The following is a 19,687-nucleotide window of genomic DNA, read 5'->3' as shown; positions in this document are numbered from 1 at the left end:
CTCAGAAAAAATAAAAATAAATATCTGAGATGGAACGCGCAGGCAGCCTATATCAAAAAAACCTGAGACAACTTGTACATAGATTCTACATTTCAAGGGACATTTCAAATAAATAAAAAATTGCTAAAACTTTACAACTCTTTAGCCGAATCAGTCCTAAGATACTGTATAGTTGTGTGGGGGGTCTATGTAGTAATGTACAGAAAAATCTGCAAACTACACAAAACAGTTTAATCAAAATAATTCTCAAAAAAGATAGGCGATATTCAACGGAAGCACTGTATGGAGAAGCCAACCTGCTAAAAATTATTTACTTACCAATCACTACTACATATGTTCTCCAGGGCACAACCAAGTACAGAATTAAATAGGAAGTACAATACAAGATTGGTTGAAAGTGAATCACTTGAGATTCCACTGTTTAGGAAGAAACATTCGCAGCGTTTTGTATTTTATCTTCGGCCAAAATTTTACAATATGCTTCCTCTCCTACTGAAAGAAACAAAAAATAAAAATAACTTTAAAGCAGAAATAAAGAATCTCAAAATGAAAAATCAGATAAGCTGTGATGTCTAGATTCCTGGAAGAATGAATGGAATATTTTTTAAATATTTTTTTGATAAGAACGTCTTTTAAAGAATGATTTCTTCATCAAATTCACTAATATTAAACATCGAGAATGTCTGCAACATCTATTCGAATTAAAAATAATGTTTCATCCGGTTGTTTTATTTGATCATATCAAAGAAAAAAAAATGAAATGTTCGAGCGTTTTATGAAGTCTAAACTCAGCAGAAGAATTTGAAACTTGAATTCAATTCATAATTTTTTCATAAGAATTCAGTTGAGCACGTTTTTTGTTTATTTCATTCCTAAATCATCTATTCGATTTACATTTGAATTCATAAAAAGTTAGCTTCTGTTAGAGCTGCAAATTGGGTCTCTGCCTAGGGCGGCCCTGGCTCTCGGATCAAATTTCGAAAATGAAAGACATTTGCGCTGAATGTGATCGCTTTTGTTTTGGAACAAGTGCGAAAATTCGGATTATGTGTTTAACCGTATTCCCATTGGATACGTCCCTGAACGTTGACCGACTCTGGAATAGCGCATAACATAACATTTAACGGTTCTTAAAGATTATCGATCAACAATATCGAAAACAGATCGTCAACAATGTCATTGAATTCATTATTTCCATTTGAACATGATATGCAAGATGAATCAAACTGTTCAGTTTTTTATTGTGGCATTAATTTTTGCAGTGACCGTGAATTGTGACCGTGAGTCAATATTTTCATCTAAATTACTTTAAGTTCGATAGGTTTTCACATTTCTGTTATATCAGAAATATTCTTTTTGACCTTAGAATAGTCACAAAAAAGTTTTCATCTGGAATGTATGATGAAAGTGAAAGATGATCTTACACGACAGAAGGAAAAAACTTATTTGAAACATTATAATATAATGTTTTAAATAAGTTTTTTCCTTCTTTACTTATACATATTATGTATAAGCAGCTAGGATTGTGACCAAATGGTTAATAGTAGAATTAAAAGCTGAAAATGTTGCTTAATGATCATTATTTACAATCACCGACAGTGTCAACGCCAGCTTTCAAAAACAGGGGGTCAAGGGAGGGCCGGATTTTTTTTTGGGGCCAAAGTAAATCAAAATGATGCGTGAAAATTGAAAGAAAGTTAATGTTATATTTCATATACAATATACAGGTTGTTTCAAGTTCGACTGCCTATTAGACGTTTCTGGGAATCGGAGCCTATTTGACATCTGAAACTTCTTTGATATTGTTCACGATTCCTTATCCAGCCAAAATATTTCCGAAGCTCCGGCATTTCTGTTTATATAAGAAATGAAAAAAAATTTTTGTTTCATTTCATTTTATTTCTAAAAAAAAAATTGAAAAAAAGGGAGAATTTTTGTAGTCACTATATTTTGAATTATTTTTACCACAAATATTCTATGCGTAAACTCAAATCAATTTTCCGAAGTAGAATGCTGCAGGAATATCGTGCATCTTTTGAACTTCAGAAATGTCATCACAGGATGTTTCAAATAGTGTGCCAAAAATTCTAAACAAAATTTGATCATAACGATCGGTTTTCAAAATAGAACCCTATTTATTATGATTGCATTGGATTCTACGGAGAAAAATAAGGATAGTGTGCATAGTCATTTAATAAGGAATACACCTGTCACATTGTGAAATAATTACATATTTTGATTTTGAATATTTCTTTGGAATGCCATGAAAATTTTTACATGAAATGAACAATAATCATTTTACTCTTCTTTGAAATCCGCACGGCAGTAAAAAATCGGACGCTTTTACTGTTTATGAGTTTATTATCGCTTTCAATGATGAGTAGGTACTTTTATTGCAATACGAGCACATCTATGTCCCAGGTTTTTTATTTTCTTGATTTATCCGCTTTGTCAGCTCCTTATTTGCCATCTGTAAATTTACACTCACCCGTTGTTTTCGGTTTCTTGTATCATTTTCGTCACAAAATTTCAATACCTAGTTATCAAAGCACTGAACTGAGCAATTCGCATAGAAAAATTATATGGGATGTGTTGTACAATTTATTGTGTTTCATTCAATTTATTTGTGAAGACATCAGTATTGAATTGACTATATCTACTCGGTATTCCTAAATTGGAGGTACTAATGAAAATGACAGATTTATCCGATCATTTTAAGAAAAATGTCCTATAACACGAGGTCCCAAACGCTTCGTTTTTGAGATGCAGGTGTTACAGTTCAAGTGTTTTTCTCATAGAACATTCCCTTCACAAGATATTTGATTTGAATAAATTGTCGGACGAGCAAGTGTTTAAACATTGTCATCTTAAACATTTAGTCCTCTTCAAATATAGAATTTCAACTCTCTCCTTTTTCAGCAGTTCTTTAATCGGCGACTAAATACGCATGACTTGTTACCAGATAGAATTGTACTGTCAGAAGACCGTACACTTCTTAGTAACCTTCGGAAATGCTACTTCTAATAATTTCTTTGATTTCAGGTGAAAATCCACAAAATCCCTTAGGAAAATTTCTTTACGAAGATCTGAAATGTTTCGCAAACTTAGATAACACCACAAACCAGCCTATATATTACAAATGCACCGTGAGTGCGAAGGACTCCTGCATTTTCGAAGGAAAAAAATTGTCAGTTAGTGAAGAGATTAAAGACGATGGCACTCACGTCTACTGTAGATCACACTGTTCATGTAACGACGAGTAAGTATACAATATTTGAAACCTAAAAATTTTGAACAATATTAATTACTCATATACAAGGTGATTCACCGGAATGGCCTATTAGATGTTTATGGAAAACTAATCATAATTTTGAGCTGAAAATTTGCATATTGGGGTTTGAGACAATGGTCTTTCTCCCTGAAATATTTTCAGATCTCTACAACCTCCGGTTATACCGGAAACAGACTACTACTTCTTTATTTCAAATGGCACACCCAGTATATTATTGCATCATTAGATAGCAATTTTAGTTTCTTTCTGCGTTTTTCGGAAATCGCAGACTACACACAGTTATAAATAGCGGTTTTTCCTCATTTAAAGTTCTTCCTCGATAACTCTCGAAGTATTCATTTTAGGTAAAGGGTTTGCTTAAGTAACCCCCACTATTTTTGTAGGTAGAATCGACTGAAATAATAAAAAATAAAGGTTCTATTTTGAAAATCTTGAGATTTGATGAATTTGAGTTGTCCAAGTTCATGATCCTCTTATAAACACCCTGTACATGTTTGGTCCAAGTCGCAAACAATATTATAACTACGTATATGCAGAATCGAAAAAGAAAAAAAACTTCCGAGAAAAGCTTTTTCTGCCGAAATATTCAAAAAATGTTAGTCCTCATCGCTACCTTTTTTTTCATAAGAATCCCAATAACTCATAATCCGTTAAATTTTTACCCAAGTTGTGGCAGCTATCTAATGATGCAATAATATACTGGGTGTGCCAGTTGAAATAAGGAAGTAGTAGTCTGTTTCCGGTATAACCGGAAGTTGTAGAGGTCTGAAAATATTTTAGGGGGAAAGATCATTGTCTCAAACCTCAATATACAAATTTTCAGCTCAAAATTAAGGTTAGTTTTCCATAAACTTCTAATAGGCCATCCCGGTGAATCACCCTGTATTAGGTGTAGTGCAGTAAAAATAAATGCAATATTTCTGGATTCGAAACAACATGGCTGACACCAACACGCTTCCGATAAAAAATGTAAGAATACGCACAATTCAGGGTTGCAATGTGTGAATTGTGGAACCCTTATGCATCGGGGTTGCTTGAAGTATTATAGTGAAAATTGATGAAACGCATATTAAGTGATGTTAAGTTCGCGAAAATTCTAACCTGAAAAACAAAGTGATGGACGATCTTAACAGCTCTACGGGAACAGTCATTGATGCAACTAGGTGTATGCTAAACGAATCAGGTGAGAGGATAATAGCAGAACTGACCCGAGAAAATAATAGACTTTCTAATGAAAATCAACTTTTCAAAAGAATTATCTCCAAAATGGAGGATAAGAATAAACTTTTATTATTCAGAATGAATGTGTTAGAAAGGGATATATGTATATGAACCAGTCAGTCGTGTCAGCTATCTAATGATGCACTAATATACTGGGTGTGCCATTTGAAAAAAAGAAGTAGTAGTCTGTTTCTGGTATAATCGGAAGTTGTAGAGATCTGAAAATATTTTAGGGAGAAAGATCATTGTCTCAAACCTCAATGTGCAAATTGAGGACTCCATTGATACACGATAGAGTCCGAAAACGTCGAGAATATACAAGAAAAATCTAGAAAAGATAAAGAACATTTTGTCTCAGAAGAAATGATGATGATTAATATAACAGGTGAAAGGAATTATATGAAAGTTGAGATAAACAATGTAAACAATGACAAACCAGCTGTTATTTCAAACAAGAAAAATAAATTGGCGGTGGAGAAAACTAACAACTATGTCAAAGGAACTAAAAATAGTTATGATGTTGAAATAGTGAAAGGCACTGAAGTTGTTAACGAAGATTAACAAACATTTGAATGTCCTTTAAGATAGGGTGTTTTTCGTTGAATCGATCAACTTTAATTCTATTAAATTGGGATAATGAAACACCGGATTTCTTAAGTAATATATTGAATTTGGCTGTACAAGTTATGTGTTAACAAGGTAACAGCTACGAGCGTACTCAATATGGTACCACAATTTCCTGGGGATGTTGAGCGTCGCTTTGGATTTTGCATACCAAAACGCAATCCAGGTCCCTGATTGGTCCACGTCTTCTTTCCTTGCCCTTAGATGTGACTTCAGGATGACCATATGTAGCGCCAATGTGGCGTCAAGGATGTTCTTGTTCTATTTTTAGCCCTCGCTGTACCTGCTGGGGTTGGTTTTCCGACCTAAATGCGTCTCTCTGAATATTCAACTGCCCGTAAAGTTTGCGGGAAATTCACTTGACGCAACATAGGGGGAGATCTCGACTTCATGGAAGATCTTTATAAAAGTGAAAATTGGCCAAGTGGTGTGACTTTACGTCGCCTCAAATTTTTCGGAGAAAGAATGTTCCCTACCAAATCTGAAGACCATACTTGTTTCACAGTATATAATATAAATATACAATCACTTGGGAATGAAATTGAACCATTCGTCGATTATTTGGGATGTGTCAAAGAACACTGGTTGAATGACGACAATCTCGAGAGAATTAATTTGGGTGAATATGTGGTGGCAAGTTCATACTCGCGAAAATCATCGCGACATGATGGCGTTGCCACAGTCATAAAAAAAGACATTCAAGGAAGTACGCGAGATCAATAACCTGTCAATTGAAAGAGAAATTGAAATCACTGCTATCAGAACAGAATACCAAAAGATAATCTAATTGTGGTAACGCTCCCGCAAGCGTTTTTATCTGTTGTTAGTCTGGCACTTGATGTATGTTGAGAAAATATGACAATGAGCATGTTTTATTCGTTGGAGACTATAAATTTGACTATAATGTAAATTTCCTCCGATACTTAAAAGAAAGAGAGCAATTAGAGGAGGTTTTCTAAGCCCACAATATATCTCTTATCTCTTTCAGAATAAGCAAAACGTGCTCAACCTGTATCGACAATATTTTTAGTAATGTTAATGCTGCAATTTATAGCGTATTCGACTGGCAGCACCAGTGCTAATGAATTCGAATTTTTGTAGAGCTAAATGACATAATCAGCTCGAATTAATTCGAACTGGTGCAACCAGTCGGATACGCTATTAGTAACACTGCACTTTTCTGACAATCACGCTCAGGTATTGAAGATCCCTTCTACCTACTCCATATCTAAAGAAGATAACTTCAAAATAACGAGAGACATTAGGGAAAATAATATAATACAATTCATTAAAAAAATCAAGGAGAAGAAAAGCAATACAATATTTTCCACAATAGATTCTACGAAATATTCCATGCATTATTTCCTGAAGTAAAAACCAAAATCACGGAACGCAAAAACAACAACGTAACTGGGAAAATAAAGGACCTAAAAACAAACTAGATGTAGCAAAAACCATCATGCAAGTCAAAAGAGACCAAACAAGTAAGAAAATGTACGAAGCCTTAAAAAATTCATCGAAAAAAAGAAATTATTGACTCGATAAAAACCATAAATGAAATTAAGATCAACGATACTGTCAATAAAAAAAAGAGATGTGGAGATTGATTAATAGGGAAACAAATCGAAAAAAAAGTCCAACAACATAGGGATTAGGGAATGAAAGAAATAAAAGTATCACAGCAGGAGACCTGAATGGATTCTTCTCGCTGGCGTGCAAGGGTGCAGGCCCAGACCTTGTCCGAGAATGTGCAAAACGGCTCGGGGTTGCAATTCACAAGAGTAGAAAGGAAAAAAATTTTCCCTCCAGTTACAGTCCAATCAGTTTGTTGCCGATGCTTAGTAAACCAACAGAGAGTATTATTCTCCGAGTACTAGAATGACAGAACTTCATGAAATCTCCGGAATAGAGAATATTAAAAATTTCTCAAACCGAATATCCTCAAAATTTCACGAAAAAACTCATTACGTTAGTGATCCCGTCAACAAATAACCATAACCATGACTAGAGCGAACAAGAAAACCGATGAAGGAAGGCATGCTCTACCATATGAACACCTATCCCTATGCGGTATCCAATATAACAGCTACAAAAGAAGTAGTTAAGACGGAGTGGTATTCGTTACGATTATATGACGACTAATTTCAATAACTATAATCAAAGCACTGCATTTTGATAATTCAATGACATTTCACTGAGCTCGACTTTCATTTTATGGCGAACGTCTAAGAATGTTACTAAGGAAATGATCACAATATGGCAGGAGGCGAAACACCAAAACGATTATACCACGTCGTCAAGTAGTATCCACTTATCAATACGCCGTAACTATGTGAAATTCACGGATTCTATTGGTTCATCAAAACCATATAATATATATTTATATTTTGTCGAACTTTGCCAAGGTATATGAGGAGGTTCTGTATTCAAGCATTTACCACCATATTGAGCAGCGTTTATCATCAGCACAGCATGGTTTTGTCCGGGAAAGGTCGACTGTAACTAACCTAGCCACAATTTCGCAGGTCATAGCAGAGTCCCTTGATGATGGAGGTCAGGTTGATGTGATCTATACATATTTCTCACGCGCCTTTGACACCGTTGACCATAATTTGCTTTTGAACAAGCTAGCATCACTTGGTTTTGCGCCTGACTTTGTGAGGTTGCTTCGTTCCTATTTGAAGGGTAGAACTAATTACGTTTTCTACAATGGATTCAGATCTTTTGAGTATGAGCTCAAGTTTGGCGTTCCTCAGGGATCTAACCTCGGACCGTTGCTGTTTATAATTTTCATTGATGACCTTTTATGCTCTCTCAATTGTGAGGCTCTAGCCTATGCTGATGATCTGAAGCTGTTCATGAGAATACATGATATTAATGACCAATTACTTCTTCAGTCGAGTTTGGAGTTGGTTCGAAGTTGGTGCTTGCGGAATGGACTTATTTTAAATTTGAAGAAGTGTTTTAAAGTTACTTTCACCAGGAAGACGCAGCCACTAGCTTTCGATTATCACATTGGTGGTGATTTTATTGCGGCTGGAGATCACTTTCGTGACCTGGGAGTTTGGTTTGACAGTGAGCTGAGTTTTGTTCCACATGTTGAGGATCTGTGTTCGTCTGCCTGTAGGTCTTTGGGTTTCCTGTTCAGGAGCTTCCGTGAGCTAGACGATCTGTCTGCTCTCAGAAATGTCTACTTTTCCCTTGTTCTCAGTAGGTTGGAGTACGCTAACATGATTTGGTTCCCAATTTATGCAACGCATCTTACTCCCATTGAGCGAGTTCAGAGGAAGTTCCTGAAATACGTCGTTTATAGGAAGACAGGCATATATCCGGAGCGTGGTGTTGATCTTTACGGCATAATGGAAGAGCTGAGGCTTTCAACCTTATTTGAGCGGCAGGTTCAGCAGTGCGCGAGATTCGCCCAAAAACTCTTGGGTGGAAGGATTGACTGCCCATTTCTACTCTCTCGGGTGAACATTCACGTCCCGAGGATGGCAGCCAGAAGTTCTCCAACATTTAGTCTACCCACGCCTCGGACCAACATACTCCAGCGGGCACCAGTGTATAGGCTTTGTGATTGTGCTAACAAATATTAACAATATTAGTCTATTGGAGTTGTTTATTTAAAGTTTTTTTTTTTATTTACTTCTTGATATCTATCTTTTTTTGGAGTACTTGCCATTTCGTTTAGTTTTTTAGGGAATTCACATGTATTTTCTTTAAGTTGATGTAATTTGTTACCCTGTTACTGGGAACTTTCCTGTTGGGTAAATGAAGTTATTATTTATTTATTTATTATAATCATTGTAATAAGTAGGTATCATATTCATATATCATTACCGAAAGGCTGCAGAGCCAAAAAAAACTAACTTATAGATAAACAATTATTGTAGGAGCTATCTAATAATTCTGAAACCAAAAACAATGTATCCTGTATATTGTATAATGTATATTTATAATGCCAATACACTCTGTTGAATATGAATTTTGACCTTTACGAGTAATGAAATATATTGGCCTTGTCGCCATGTTTAGTAAATAACCAACAGGACAGGCGTCAGTAAGTCAGTGGTCTAAAAGTCGCCAATAAACATCGGAAGTACCCAAATCGGTTATTGTATTATAGTGCGTGAACTGATTCATAGTTTCTGTCAACTGTCTAATAGTGTAACTGAACTTCTGTGAAAAGTGCGTGTAACTGTATGTAAAGATTCGCTTTACAGTTCTTTGAAAACAACCCTAGTGCCTGATTACAGTCCTAAATTATGTATAAATATTCTACATCGAATAGTTTTAAAATTAACAGTATAAATTTGTAGGTTGAATATGTAATAAGAAATTTTCTTTACAGTGGAACATTCGACTGTGCGGAAGATGACTGCAGTGAAGAAACACCTGTTAATTGCCGGTTAAAAGATACGTTGACTGAGTGTTGTTCAGTAGTAGACTGTGGTAAAGATTATTCATTCTATTTATTGTTTTCTCTTTCGGTTTATTATTTTCAGGAATAACCTAGTATTCGGGAAAAAAAACTTTTTTAGGTTTTTCGGATAATTCATAAGAAACGCCAAAAAAATTAAAAAACAAATGGTGAAGGAAATACAATAACTGATTTTCAAAGTGCTGATCTCAAAAACGCTGCCAAATTTTTTCTATTAGCGATAGTTTCTTCAATATACGTTAATCGAAATAACTTCTTATACTAGCCAAAAATGAATAATATATCTTCAATGATTATACAATTGAAATTTCCTTCTCAAAGTTAGAATCTAAATAGCCAAATTTATGCCTGAAATAACCTTCTTATACTATGTTAACCGGCCCAGTTCAATCCCATGCACTAAATTCCTTATTTATTCATTCCTGGATTGCCGTTTTCGATTTCGTATATTATTGAGTTTTTGCAAGTGAAGTTGTGCTACCATTTTGTGTAATTTTTTTTCTTTTTATAATTAGTATCAAAAAAATGAAGAAACTGAAGCAAACACTTGCGACAGAGGACATTTGGAAAGAGAAAGTGCCTAATGTTTGGTGTGTAAAAAGACAACTAAATGAATTTATTGCAATTTGGAATTTCAAAAAAATCTATTCGAAGATGTTCAAAAGAGGCGATTTATTTACATCTGCTTGGGAATTCAACAAAACCTGTCTGGAATTGTACCTGTTAATCTCGAGTGATTCTAGTAGATTCAAACGGTGACTTTTATTTTCGGTATGTAGTATTTTGAAATTAGAATTATAAATATGTCCATATTCTGATAAATTTAACAGACATACTGAAAATTAAAGTCACCATTTGAATCTACTAGAATCACTTGAGGTAAACAGGTACAATTCTAGACAGATTTTGTTGATTTTCCAAGCAGATGGAAATAAGTCGCCTCTTTTGAATATCTTCAAACAGATTTTTTGGAAATTCATCATTGCAACGATAAATTCATATAGTGAACAAATGTAGTAAATAATTAAAATCTGCGCAAATTAAAAAATGCTTCTATTTATTTTTACCAGATCAATATGAATTTCCATCAAGTAAGGACTAAATCCATTAAATACTTAATAACAAGGTTTTTAATCACTCTTTTGAATATCTTCAAACAGATTTTTTGGAAATTCATCATTGCAACGATAAATTCATATAGTAAACAATTGTAGTAAATAATTAAAATCTGCGCAAATTAAAAAATGCTTCTATTTATTTTTACCAGATCAATATGAATTTCCATCAAGTAAGGACTAAATCCATTAAATACTTAATAACAAGGTTTTTAATCACTAGAGAATTGAATTAATTTTAAATAACCACCCAGTGCCTTTGAATGAATAATTCATTATTCTACCATAAAATTAATTTTGATTATAATATATTCAGGTCCAGTGAAAGCTAATTGCACATACAACGGAAAATCTTATGAAGAAGGCAAAACATTCCGACCAGAAAACAGTTGCCACACTTGTCTTTGTCAAGAGGGATTTTCAGGAAAAATCGAACAACCCCATTGCATAAAAAGAAGATGCCTAGAACAGATTTTCAACATGGACAAACTACAACGTAAATGTGCAGCTGTTTATTTTCTTGAAGACCTCTGTTGTCCAGCCACTTGGGTTTGTGGTGAGTGAAATATTATAAGAGTGGAAATGAAAATTTTGAGGGATAACAATTATGATAAAATTATTAGTTACCTATGTAACAAGTGCTAAAGTTGGTATGGGTTGAATCTGATGTGGTCGTTCGAAATTTCAATTTTCTGATAACTTCAAAACAACGAATTTAATACAGATTGAATTTTGCATTTGGATGTGAACAACAATTTTGAGCCTTATTCAAAAACTCATATTAATCGAGCAGAATAAACAAACTCAATATTTTAGCGATAACCTAACTTTAGTTCGCTCGAATAGGTAGGTAGATATAGATTACTATTTTGTTCAATTTTTGGAAAAAAAAAATATAATGGTTAGGTACTGCGGAACGCAGAAAATCATAAGTCCACCTCAGTCTACAGACTGGACTAGAGGATAGGTACATAGCGGCCGAAAAAAAATCAAATTTTGAAAATATTCTTCTTCTTCTTCTTCTTTTAGCTAGGGAGTTCCCTGTTTGCTTGGCCTTGGTCTATTCTATTTATTCATCCATTCAAACTTGGTCTATTCTGCAGATGAGGAAAACCAGCTTTGAGCCCATCTTTTCGGTGGTCTACCCGGCTTTCTCCTTCCTCTGGGTTGTTCATTCTTGCAGATGTTTGCTATTCTATCTGACTCCATCCTATCAACGTGGTCTCTCCAATCCCTCCTTCTCTGTCTACTCCACTTGACAACATCCTGTACACCAGTTCTCTGTCTTATTGACTTGTTGGTCTGTCTATCCCTCAATGTCACCCCTGAAATTCTTCTCAGGATCCTCATTTCTATCGTTCTGAGCTTTTGTTTGGTTCTTTCTGTTTCCGCACGGGTTTCTACGGCGTAGGTCATAATTGGGCGCACCATTGCTTTGTAAAGCCTCACCTTTGTTTCCTGGAGCATGTACTTGTTCTGCCACACCATTGTGTTCAGATATCCAGTTATCTGTGCCGCCTTAGTGGCCTGCTGTTGGACTTCCGAATAGAGATCTCTGTGACTGGTGATTTCAACTCCGAGATATTTGAAGCTCATTGTCTGCTGAATGACGACACCCTCTAGTTCTAATTTACATCGAACAGGTTCCTTACTTATCACCATGCATTTAGTTTTGTCACTGGATATCTTCATGTTGTGTTGTTTGCTGGCAATATTGAACAGATGTAGCAGCCTCTGGAGGTCATCCTCACAACCTGCCAAAAGAAGCGTATCATCAGCATAGCAGACGATGTTTATATTGTGGCTCCCTATGCTGAATCCCTTCTTCCCTCTCAGAGCGTATATCATGCGGTCCATTATCAGACTAAACAGGAAGGGGCTCAGCGAATCTCCCTGTCGAATACCCATATTCGCGGTGATAGGCTCTGTGAAACCATCTGCTGTTTTTATTTCAATTGATGTATCCGAATATATATCGTAGATCAGCTCGATCAGATTGTGTGGGACATGGTGTTCGTCCAATACTTTTAGCACATCGTTTCTTTGTACCCGGTCAAAAGCCTTAGTGAAATCGACGAAGCACATATATAGGGGACAGTCAAATTCAATGGATTTCTCCACCAGTTGTCGGACAATAAAGATAGCATCAGTTGTGCTCCGATTTTTTCTGAACCCCTGCTGTTCCTCCGAGATTGGTATTAGCTCCTCCATTATACTCCTTATTGCAGATGTGAAAAGCTTAAGAACAGTATTGAGCAGAGAAATTCCCCGATAGTTGTCTGGTGTTTTCTTATCTCCCTTTTTGTGTACTGGAATGGTGTAGCTGTTTTTCCACTCTTTTGGAATTTTCTTCGTGTCCAGCACATGGGAAAACAACTCGTGTATGCGCACTACCATGGATTCGCCACCGAGTTTGAAAAACTCATTATATACTCCATCGGGCCCGGGAGATTTTCGTGTCTTCAGTTTTCTTATGGAATCTCTCACTGCATCTAAAGACAGCTTTGCAGTGTTTCTATTGAGCCATTTTCGTTCTGCCTCTCCCAAGTTTTCCTCCTGCAGGCTGTATAGTTCACTAAAGTATTCATGCCATTTTCTACTTTTTATTGATGGTATCTGAACGTATTCTGTTATTTCCTTTTTCTGATTTCGCAACGTTCTCCAGATATTTCTTTGGACTCCATATAGGTCGTGTTCCATGTCTTTAACATACTTTTCCCAGTAATCTTCTTTGATCTTTCTTATTGACTGATTGTTACTGTTACGGACTGTTTTGTAGGCTGCATATTCTTGTGATGTTGGGTTCCTCTTATATTGTAAAAATATTCAATTTGTCATATCCGCCAGGACACTTCACGCAGGTACTTCATTATTACAAAAAATATTCCAGAAATTCACAACAAATTCAGTTTTTATCAGGCGATTTTTTCAATATGGCATTGATTTCCATGAATGAAATTAATAATTATATTTACATCCATAAAATCGAATTCAATTCAGTAACTACCATAATTTTTACAGACGAGGGTCAAAAAATAGAAAAAATCGTAGAAAATACCAAGACACGTAAGTATTCAAGTTGATTTCTAGAATATTCGAATCAAAGTAATATTTTACTTTCAGAATTAACTTGCAGTTTTGGAGATAAGGAAGTTCCTTTAGGGCATGGCTTTGAAGCAAGTGTTAGGCCATACTCAACGATAGTGAGAGTCAGATGTGAATGTTCTCTACCACCATTGATAACATGCTTAGAGCTTCCAAAAAACAAATAATAAAGAAATGACGACTTGATATTTACGTTACTTTTGTTCAGTAAAAATGATTGTTGAATTTGACCACAAATGGAATTATTTGAGAATCTGAGCTCCCTGTCCCATTAAAATATCACTGACAAAAATATGTAAATTCCTTATAAAGAAATCATATTATTCAACACAAAACGGTTGCAATTATATTCATATGCTATATGTTCTTAGAAATAGGTAAGAGATCAGAAGTTGAAAATACTCTGCCAATGGGAATGAATACCAAAAATAAAACCCATTCCAAGTTTCATCAAAATCAGACCCACTGGTCAATATCAATATCTCATTTTCCACAGAAAATGAGTGCTCGATAGAGATGGAAGTTTAGTGTAGCCAATCACAATCGAGTTAGCCGATTGTGTGTGCGAGGATTCCTTATACTATGGTGCGAGCCAAGGTGTCTGTAGATTACACAGGTTGCCTCGTAACTTGGGTTGAAGAGTGGGGAAACGCGTTATCCGGTGTCTGTCAAGGTCTATAGAATGTCTGTGTATCGCCATTGGCCATCATTGACAGACATTTTATCGTAGCTATTTTATGATTGAAGATATTAAACACTATTTAGGATAGACTACGAACTATATACTAGAGATGCCACGAATAGTGGTTTGGCCGAATACCGAATATTCGGCAACGCTGTCGGCCGAAGCGCCGAATATTCGGCCGCCGAATATTCGGCACTAAGTACCATGCTAGTCGAGCGAGTAAATAATGCGACAGGTTGCGACCTGTCTCCACTCTCCAGTGTGCGCGGCGCGGTCGGGGTGAGGCTATTTGATAGTTTCAGTTGCGAGTGAATCACGTCACGGCACGCATTGTCAGATTAATATAAATAACTTTAATAAGTCAGACCAATAAATTCAATTGTTTGTTCTTTAAAAAATGACACCAATTAATAAAAAATCGGCTATATGGGAATATTACGAGATTTGTAGTGAAAATAATAAACTAGCCAATTGTTTGCTGTGTAGTAGCAAGATTTCAAGAGGAGGAGAAGGAAAGAAAGCAAGTAAATAAAATCTTGAATTAATTTAACAACTCGTTTACACGATATCTACGTCAAAATGAGGATTCGTGATTTGAGACCTGCCCGTCATATCTATTTCACGATTTGAAAACTTTCTTACTGCCGTTAAAACGAATAATACGTGAAAAAGACATGGTCGGCGTTTGAAAAAGTTGTAAGTTGATGTTGTTGTTGTTGTTTTAAGGAAATTAAAATTTAAAGGCAGAAAAGAGAAATGAAATAAGTAGGTAGGGAAACGTTAACAGTGGATAAATAAATCTATACTAATATTATAAAGCGGAAGAGTTTGTTTGTTTGTTTAAACGCGCTAATCTCAGGAACTACTGGTCCGATTTGAAAAATTCTTTTTTTGTTGGATAGTCCATTTATAGAGGAAGGCTACAGGATAATTTTTATTCCGGGAAAAAATATTTATCCTGGGAAAAAACTGCAGCGGGCGAAGCCGCTACCGGAAAGCTAGTAAATAATAAATCATCCAGTAAAGTTTATTTTTTTGTATTGGATTGAAAATGTTATTGCATAACTTAGTTAGCTACTTGTAATTCATTTTAGTTTTTTTTCATTTTCAGCTACAACTTCTTTAAAGAACCATCTTAAATCCAAACATGCTGAACAATACGCTACTTTAACTGATGTTCCATCGACAAGTGGCAGCGATAAGGGCGGTACTTCTACTTCCACCGATTCCAAGATACCTGCAGTACCTGGAACTCCCCGATCTAGAGACCGGCAGCTAACCCTGAAGGAAACATCTGAAAGGAAATTGCTATGGGACATTAATGATCCGAAATCAATAAAATATCACTACTTGATAAGGTGAAAGGATTGCTTTAGACAACGAACCATTATCACTTGTTGACAGGGCCGTCGCTAGGGGGTAGGCAGGGGAGGCGACCGCCTAGGGCGGCAAAATTCTGGGGCGGCATTTCAATCTTGATCAACAAAAATCATATGTGTAAAAATTCAAAGTAAGAAATGAGATTTAAATCGGTTAGAAACAACACGAAAATATACAGACAATTTAATCAACAATTTAAACCATCAAAGGTGCCGCATTATACACAACAACTCATAAATATCCAGATGTCGTCTAAACCCCCTGAAAAAAAACAAAATGTTCAAACGTTTTATAAAGTGGAACTCAGCAGAATAACCTGAAATCGCAGAGCCTATTCTAGAGGGGCGGCAAAGATTGAAGGAAGGTATTTTCTACTTTTTCCGAGAAATCTAGGTACTAAATTACTAGAAGAATGTATTGAATAGATTTCTTTTTACTTTCACCGTGATTTTTTTTTCGGATTAATAACTTGATTTTTTAATGCTGATTGGAAATTGGAATATTATTTCAAATTTTATAAATCAATTACCTATATTTTAAAATAAAGTTGACAAAGCCGTCAAATTTACTTTATAAGAGTATCTAGATACAAAATAAGATACTTTTTTGCAAAGGTATCTTAAGATACTTAAAAAAAAAAGAATTCAAATAACTATCTGAAGATTCTTTTTCAGATACTTGATAAGGTACTTTGTCAGGTGTTAAAATGCTAGGTACAATTCTGAAATTCGGAGGGTCTTGCAATTTTGTTTTCGGTAGTAGGCATAAGAGCGATATTAACGGAACTGAAATAGTTATCATTCGAACATTTGTAATAGATTCCATTTCCGCATTTTTAACATCTTGAAAACATTACGGACTGTGACGTGCCTTTATGAGAAATCGTCCTTGCTTCCTTTCATAACTAGCAATTGGTTTCTAGCACAGTTTTATCACTTTATTGCCTCTGTCGAAGATCGGTTTTGTTAACGTTATACCAGCTGCTGAAATCGTGGGTAGATTTTTGTGACCTAATACGGGTTTACGAACAATTCATGGAAAAAACCAAATATATTCAAGAAATGGAATTTTTATCTGTTTCGTCTAACAATTTTTATTAATTTCTTTAGTAGTTTATCAATTAATAATCTTTCCTGATTAAATTTGAATTCATAAGAAATAATTACACTCAATACATATTACGTCCATAAAACCTTTTTAACTTTTTTTAAAAAAATCTTATCACGAATTTGCAAGGGCGTCGACTTGTATTTTTGCCGGGGCGGCAGAAACGCTAGAGCGGGTCCTTATTGAATATTATTATGAAATATGAAAGGACGAAAGGTATTTGTAGCGAACTCCATCTTTTTGATTCTTTACAATTTACGGCATAATCTGATGAAAACTTAGAAATGTCGGCAAAAAAACGTACCGAATTCGTTATATTTAATTCGTTTTCTTTTCTCTTTGGTTCAAAAAATGGAAATAATGTATAACTTCGATCATTTTTTCCAATGATCGAAAAGTGAATTTCTAAATAATTCGTTAAATATTTTTTCCGGACAGATACTTTCATTTTTTGTTCTAGTCATTCATGTGTTCCTATTATTATTGTTACTTACCAATCCTAAAATGAATTTTATTTTTTGTATAAGTTTGAACTTGTTGGTTTTGTTTATGTTTTTTCTATGTTATTATTATTAAAATTTCCCAAACAGTCACCTTCAATTTTTCCATATTTCGGTAGAAGACATTGCATTTTGCAGAGTTGACTGTTAGGGCGGCAAATTGGGAATTTGCCTAGGGCGGCAATTTGGCTAGCGACGGCCCTGCTTGTTGAACGGGTCGGATTTCAGAGGCTTATGGCAACCGCTGTGCCCCATTATAGAGTACCTGGTCGTACTTACATGACCGAGAAAGTTGTTCCTGATATATACAACAGAATTTGGTCTAAAATAGAGGCCAGTATTTCGCAGGCGACAGCTGTATCAGTGACATCTGATATATGGACATGTCAGCACAATAACGAGAGCTTTTTGAGCTTCACTGCGCACTGGATATCTCCACAGTTCAATCTGGAACATGGCGTTTTAGCTATGAAACCGTTTCCCAGCTCACATTCGGGTACCAATATTGCAAAAGAACTCAATGCTATTACAGAAAGATGGAATATTCCTAAAAGTAAGATCCATTTACTTGTCCATGATAGTGGGGCTAATATGATAAAAGGTGTGCGAGATGCTGGATACGATTCAGGAAGGTGCTTTATTCATTCATTGCAACGAGCTATAGAGGAATCGCTTAAATCTCAACCAGAGGTACTACAGATGGTAGCTGCTGCTAGACGAATTGTTACCCATTTTAATCATTCAGGCTTAGCAGAGCAGAAACTTAAATCCATTCAACAAGAACTTAACTTGCCTAACCACCAACTAGTACAAGATGTGAGCACACGCTGGAATTCTACGTATTATTTAATGGAGCGATTATTCGAACAAAAGCGAGCTGTATCCTTGTACATAACAGATCATGAAACTTTAAATAATCTAACACATGCTCAATGGGAATTAATGGATCAATGTATTAAACTCCTCAAACCATTCGAAGAGATTACAAAAATAACCAGCTCAGGTATTTCCTGCATCTCTGAAGTGATTCCACATGCAATTACTTTATCAAAATATCTAGGAAAGGCAGAGACAGCTGAAAGAGTACCAAATTTAGTGACAATTAGATCTTCACTACAAGCCGAGCTTGAAAAGCGATTTAATTTTGACGAGAACAACAAATATCTGGTGGCTACGTTTCTCGATCCACGCTTCAAAATAAGTTTTCTAGGTTTTGTTCAAGCAGAAAGAGCAAGACAAAAAATTCTTCTAGAAGCTCTGAAACTGAGTTGTAATGATGATGAGTCTAGTAGTACCGATGACGATTCTTCTCCACGTCGTAAGAAAAGAAACATGAACGAAAATGATAAGACATTTGAAACACACGACAGTTTCTGGAACTGCTTTGAGGAAGTCGCTAAAGATAATATGCGAAATAGTAATGATGAGAAGAACGTGGAGAAGAATGCTGTGGCAAATGAGATGGATTTGTATTTGAAATCAATTCGCATGGATCGGAAAGCTGATCCTTACAAGTGGTGGTCAGCAAATGAAAACCAATACCCTAACCTTTCGAAATTTGCTAAAGTTTATCTATCTTCTCCCGGGAGTAGCGTGTATAGTGAGAGGTTGTTTTCTGAAGCTGGTATCATTTATGACGAAAAGCGTAATCGCTTGCTACCATCAAATGCTGAAAAGCTTGTTTTTATACATCACAACTTACCGCTGATTAATTTTACTTATTAAAGTATTGTAATTTTCATAATAAATAATACAAATCTTGATTAATATGATGTTTTTTTTCCATGATTTGGTATTCGGTATTCGGCCGAATAGTACCTATTATTCGGCCGAATACCAAACAAAGTGGCCGAATAGGCCGAATACCGAATAGTTGCCGAATATTCGTGGCATCTCTAATATACGCGATCAAACTATTAAGAAAATCCGTGAAAACCCACGATTTCATTGCAATCAAATGTTATTTATTTGAATTTGTAAACCGAGTGACGTCAAGAATAGTTAACGCTGATTAGTTGAAAGTTACGAGACAACCTGTCTAAATCTATAAACCTTGTGTGCGAGCCATAGGCGTGGAGAATCCTGATTTGATTTTTGAATGCTTTATCAGGAATACTTTTTTCATAACTTCACAATAACTAAATCATTAAACTGAGAAAAATATTGACCCTTTTGAAACACGAAAGAATTTTTATGAATAAATCACATTGTAAACTA

The 19,687-nt window shown here is 35.3% G+C and overlaps 2 protein-coding genes across 2 annotated transcripts; both read left to right on the top strand.

Moving 5' to 3' along the window:
- Window positions 1-1,126: 1,126 nt before the first annotated feature.
- LOC123682406 lies at window positions 1,127-14,028 on the top strand. Its single transcript, XM_045621006.1, has 6 exons — window positions 1,127-1,280; window positions 3,043-3,259; window positions 9,489-9,589; window positions 11,010-11,249; window positions 13,715-13,759; window positions 13,817-14,028. The coding sequence occupies exons 1-6, from the start codon at window positions 1,205-1,207 to the stop codon at window positions 13,963-13,965; spliced, it is 828 nt and encodes a 275-aa protein (XP_045476962.1). The 5' UTR covers window positions 1,127-1,204; the 3' UTR covers window positions 13,966-14,028.
- A 3,676-nt stretch (window positions 14,029-17,704) lies between these two features.
- On the top strand, window positions 17,705-19,195 carry LOC123683094 (zinc finger BED domain-containing protein 4-like). The gene has a single exon (XM_045621997.1). It carries the CDS (start codon window positions 17,705-17,707, stop codon window positions 19,193-19,195), a length of 1,491 nt encoding a protein of 496 aa, XP_045477953.1.
- Window positions 19,196-19,687: the final 492 nt, after the last annotated feature.

The sequence above is a fragment of the Harmonia axyridis genome, chromosome 6 (genome assembly GCF_914767665.1).
Source record: "Harmonia axyridis chromosome 6, icHarAxyr1.1, whole genome shotgun sequence".
NCBI classification, from domain to species: Eukaryota; Metazoa; Arthropoda; class Insecta; order Coleoptera; family Coccinellidae; genus Harmonia; species Harmonia axyridis.
This window is presented reverse-complemented; position numbering and strand designations above follow the sequence as displayed.

Excerpts from the sequence above, each read along its gene's own strand:
- LOC123682406 (XM_045621006.1), top strand. The coding sequence starts at position 1,205 with ATGATATGCAAGATGAATCAAACTGTTCAGTTTTTTATTGTGGCATTA. Across the intron at positions 11,250-13,714 it reads TCCAGCCACTTGGGTTTGTG|ACGAGGGTCAAAAAATAGAA; the intron begins GTGAGTGAAATA and ends TAATTTTTACAG. Across the intron at positions 13,760-13,816 it reads CGTAGAAAATACCAAGACAC|AATTAACTTGCAGTTTTGGA; the intron begins GTAAGTATTCAA and ends TTTTACTTTCAG.
- LOC123683094 (XM_045621997.1), top strand. The coding sequence starts at position 17,705 with ATGGCAACCGCTGTGCCCCATTATAGAGTACCTGGTCGTACTTACATG.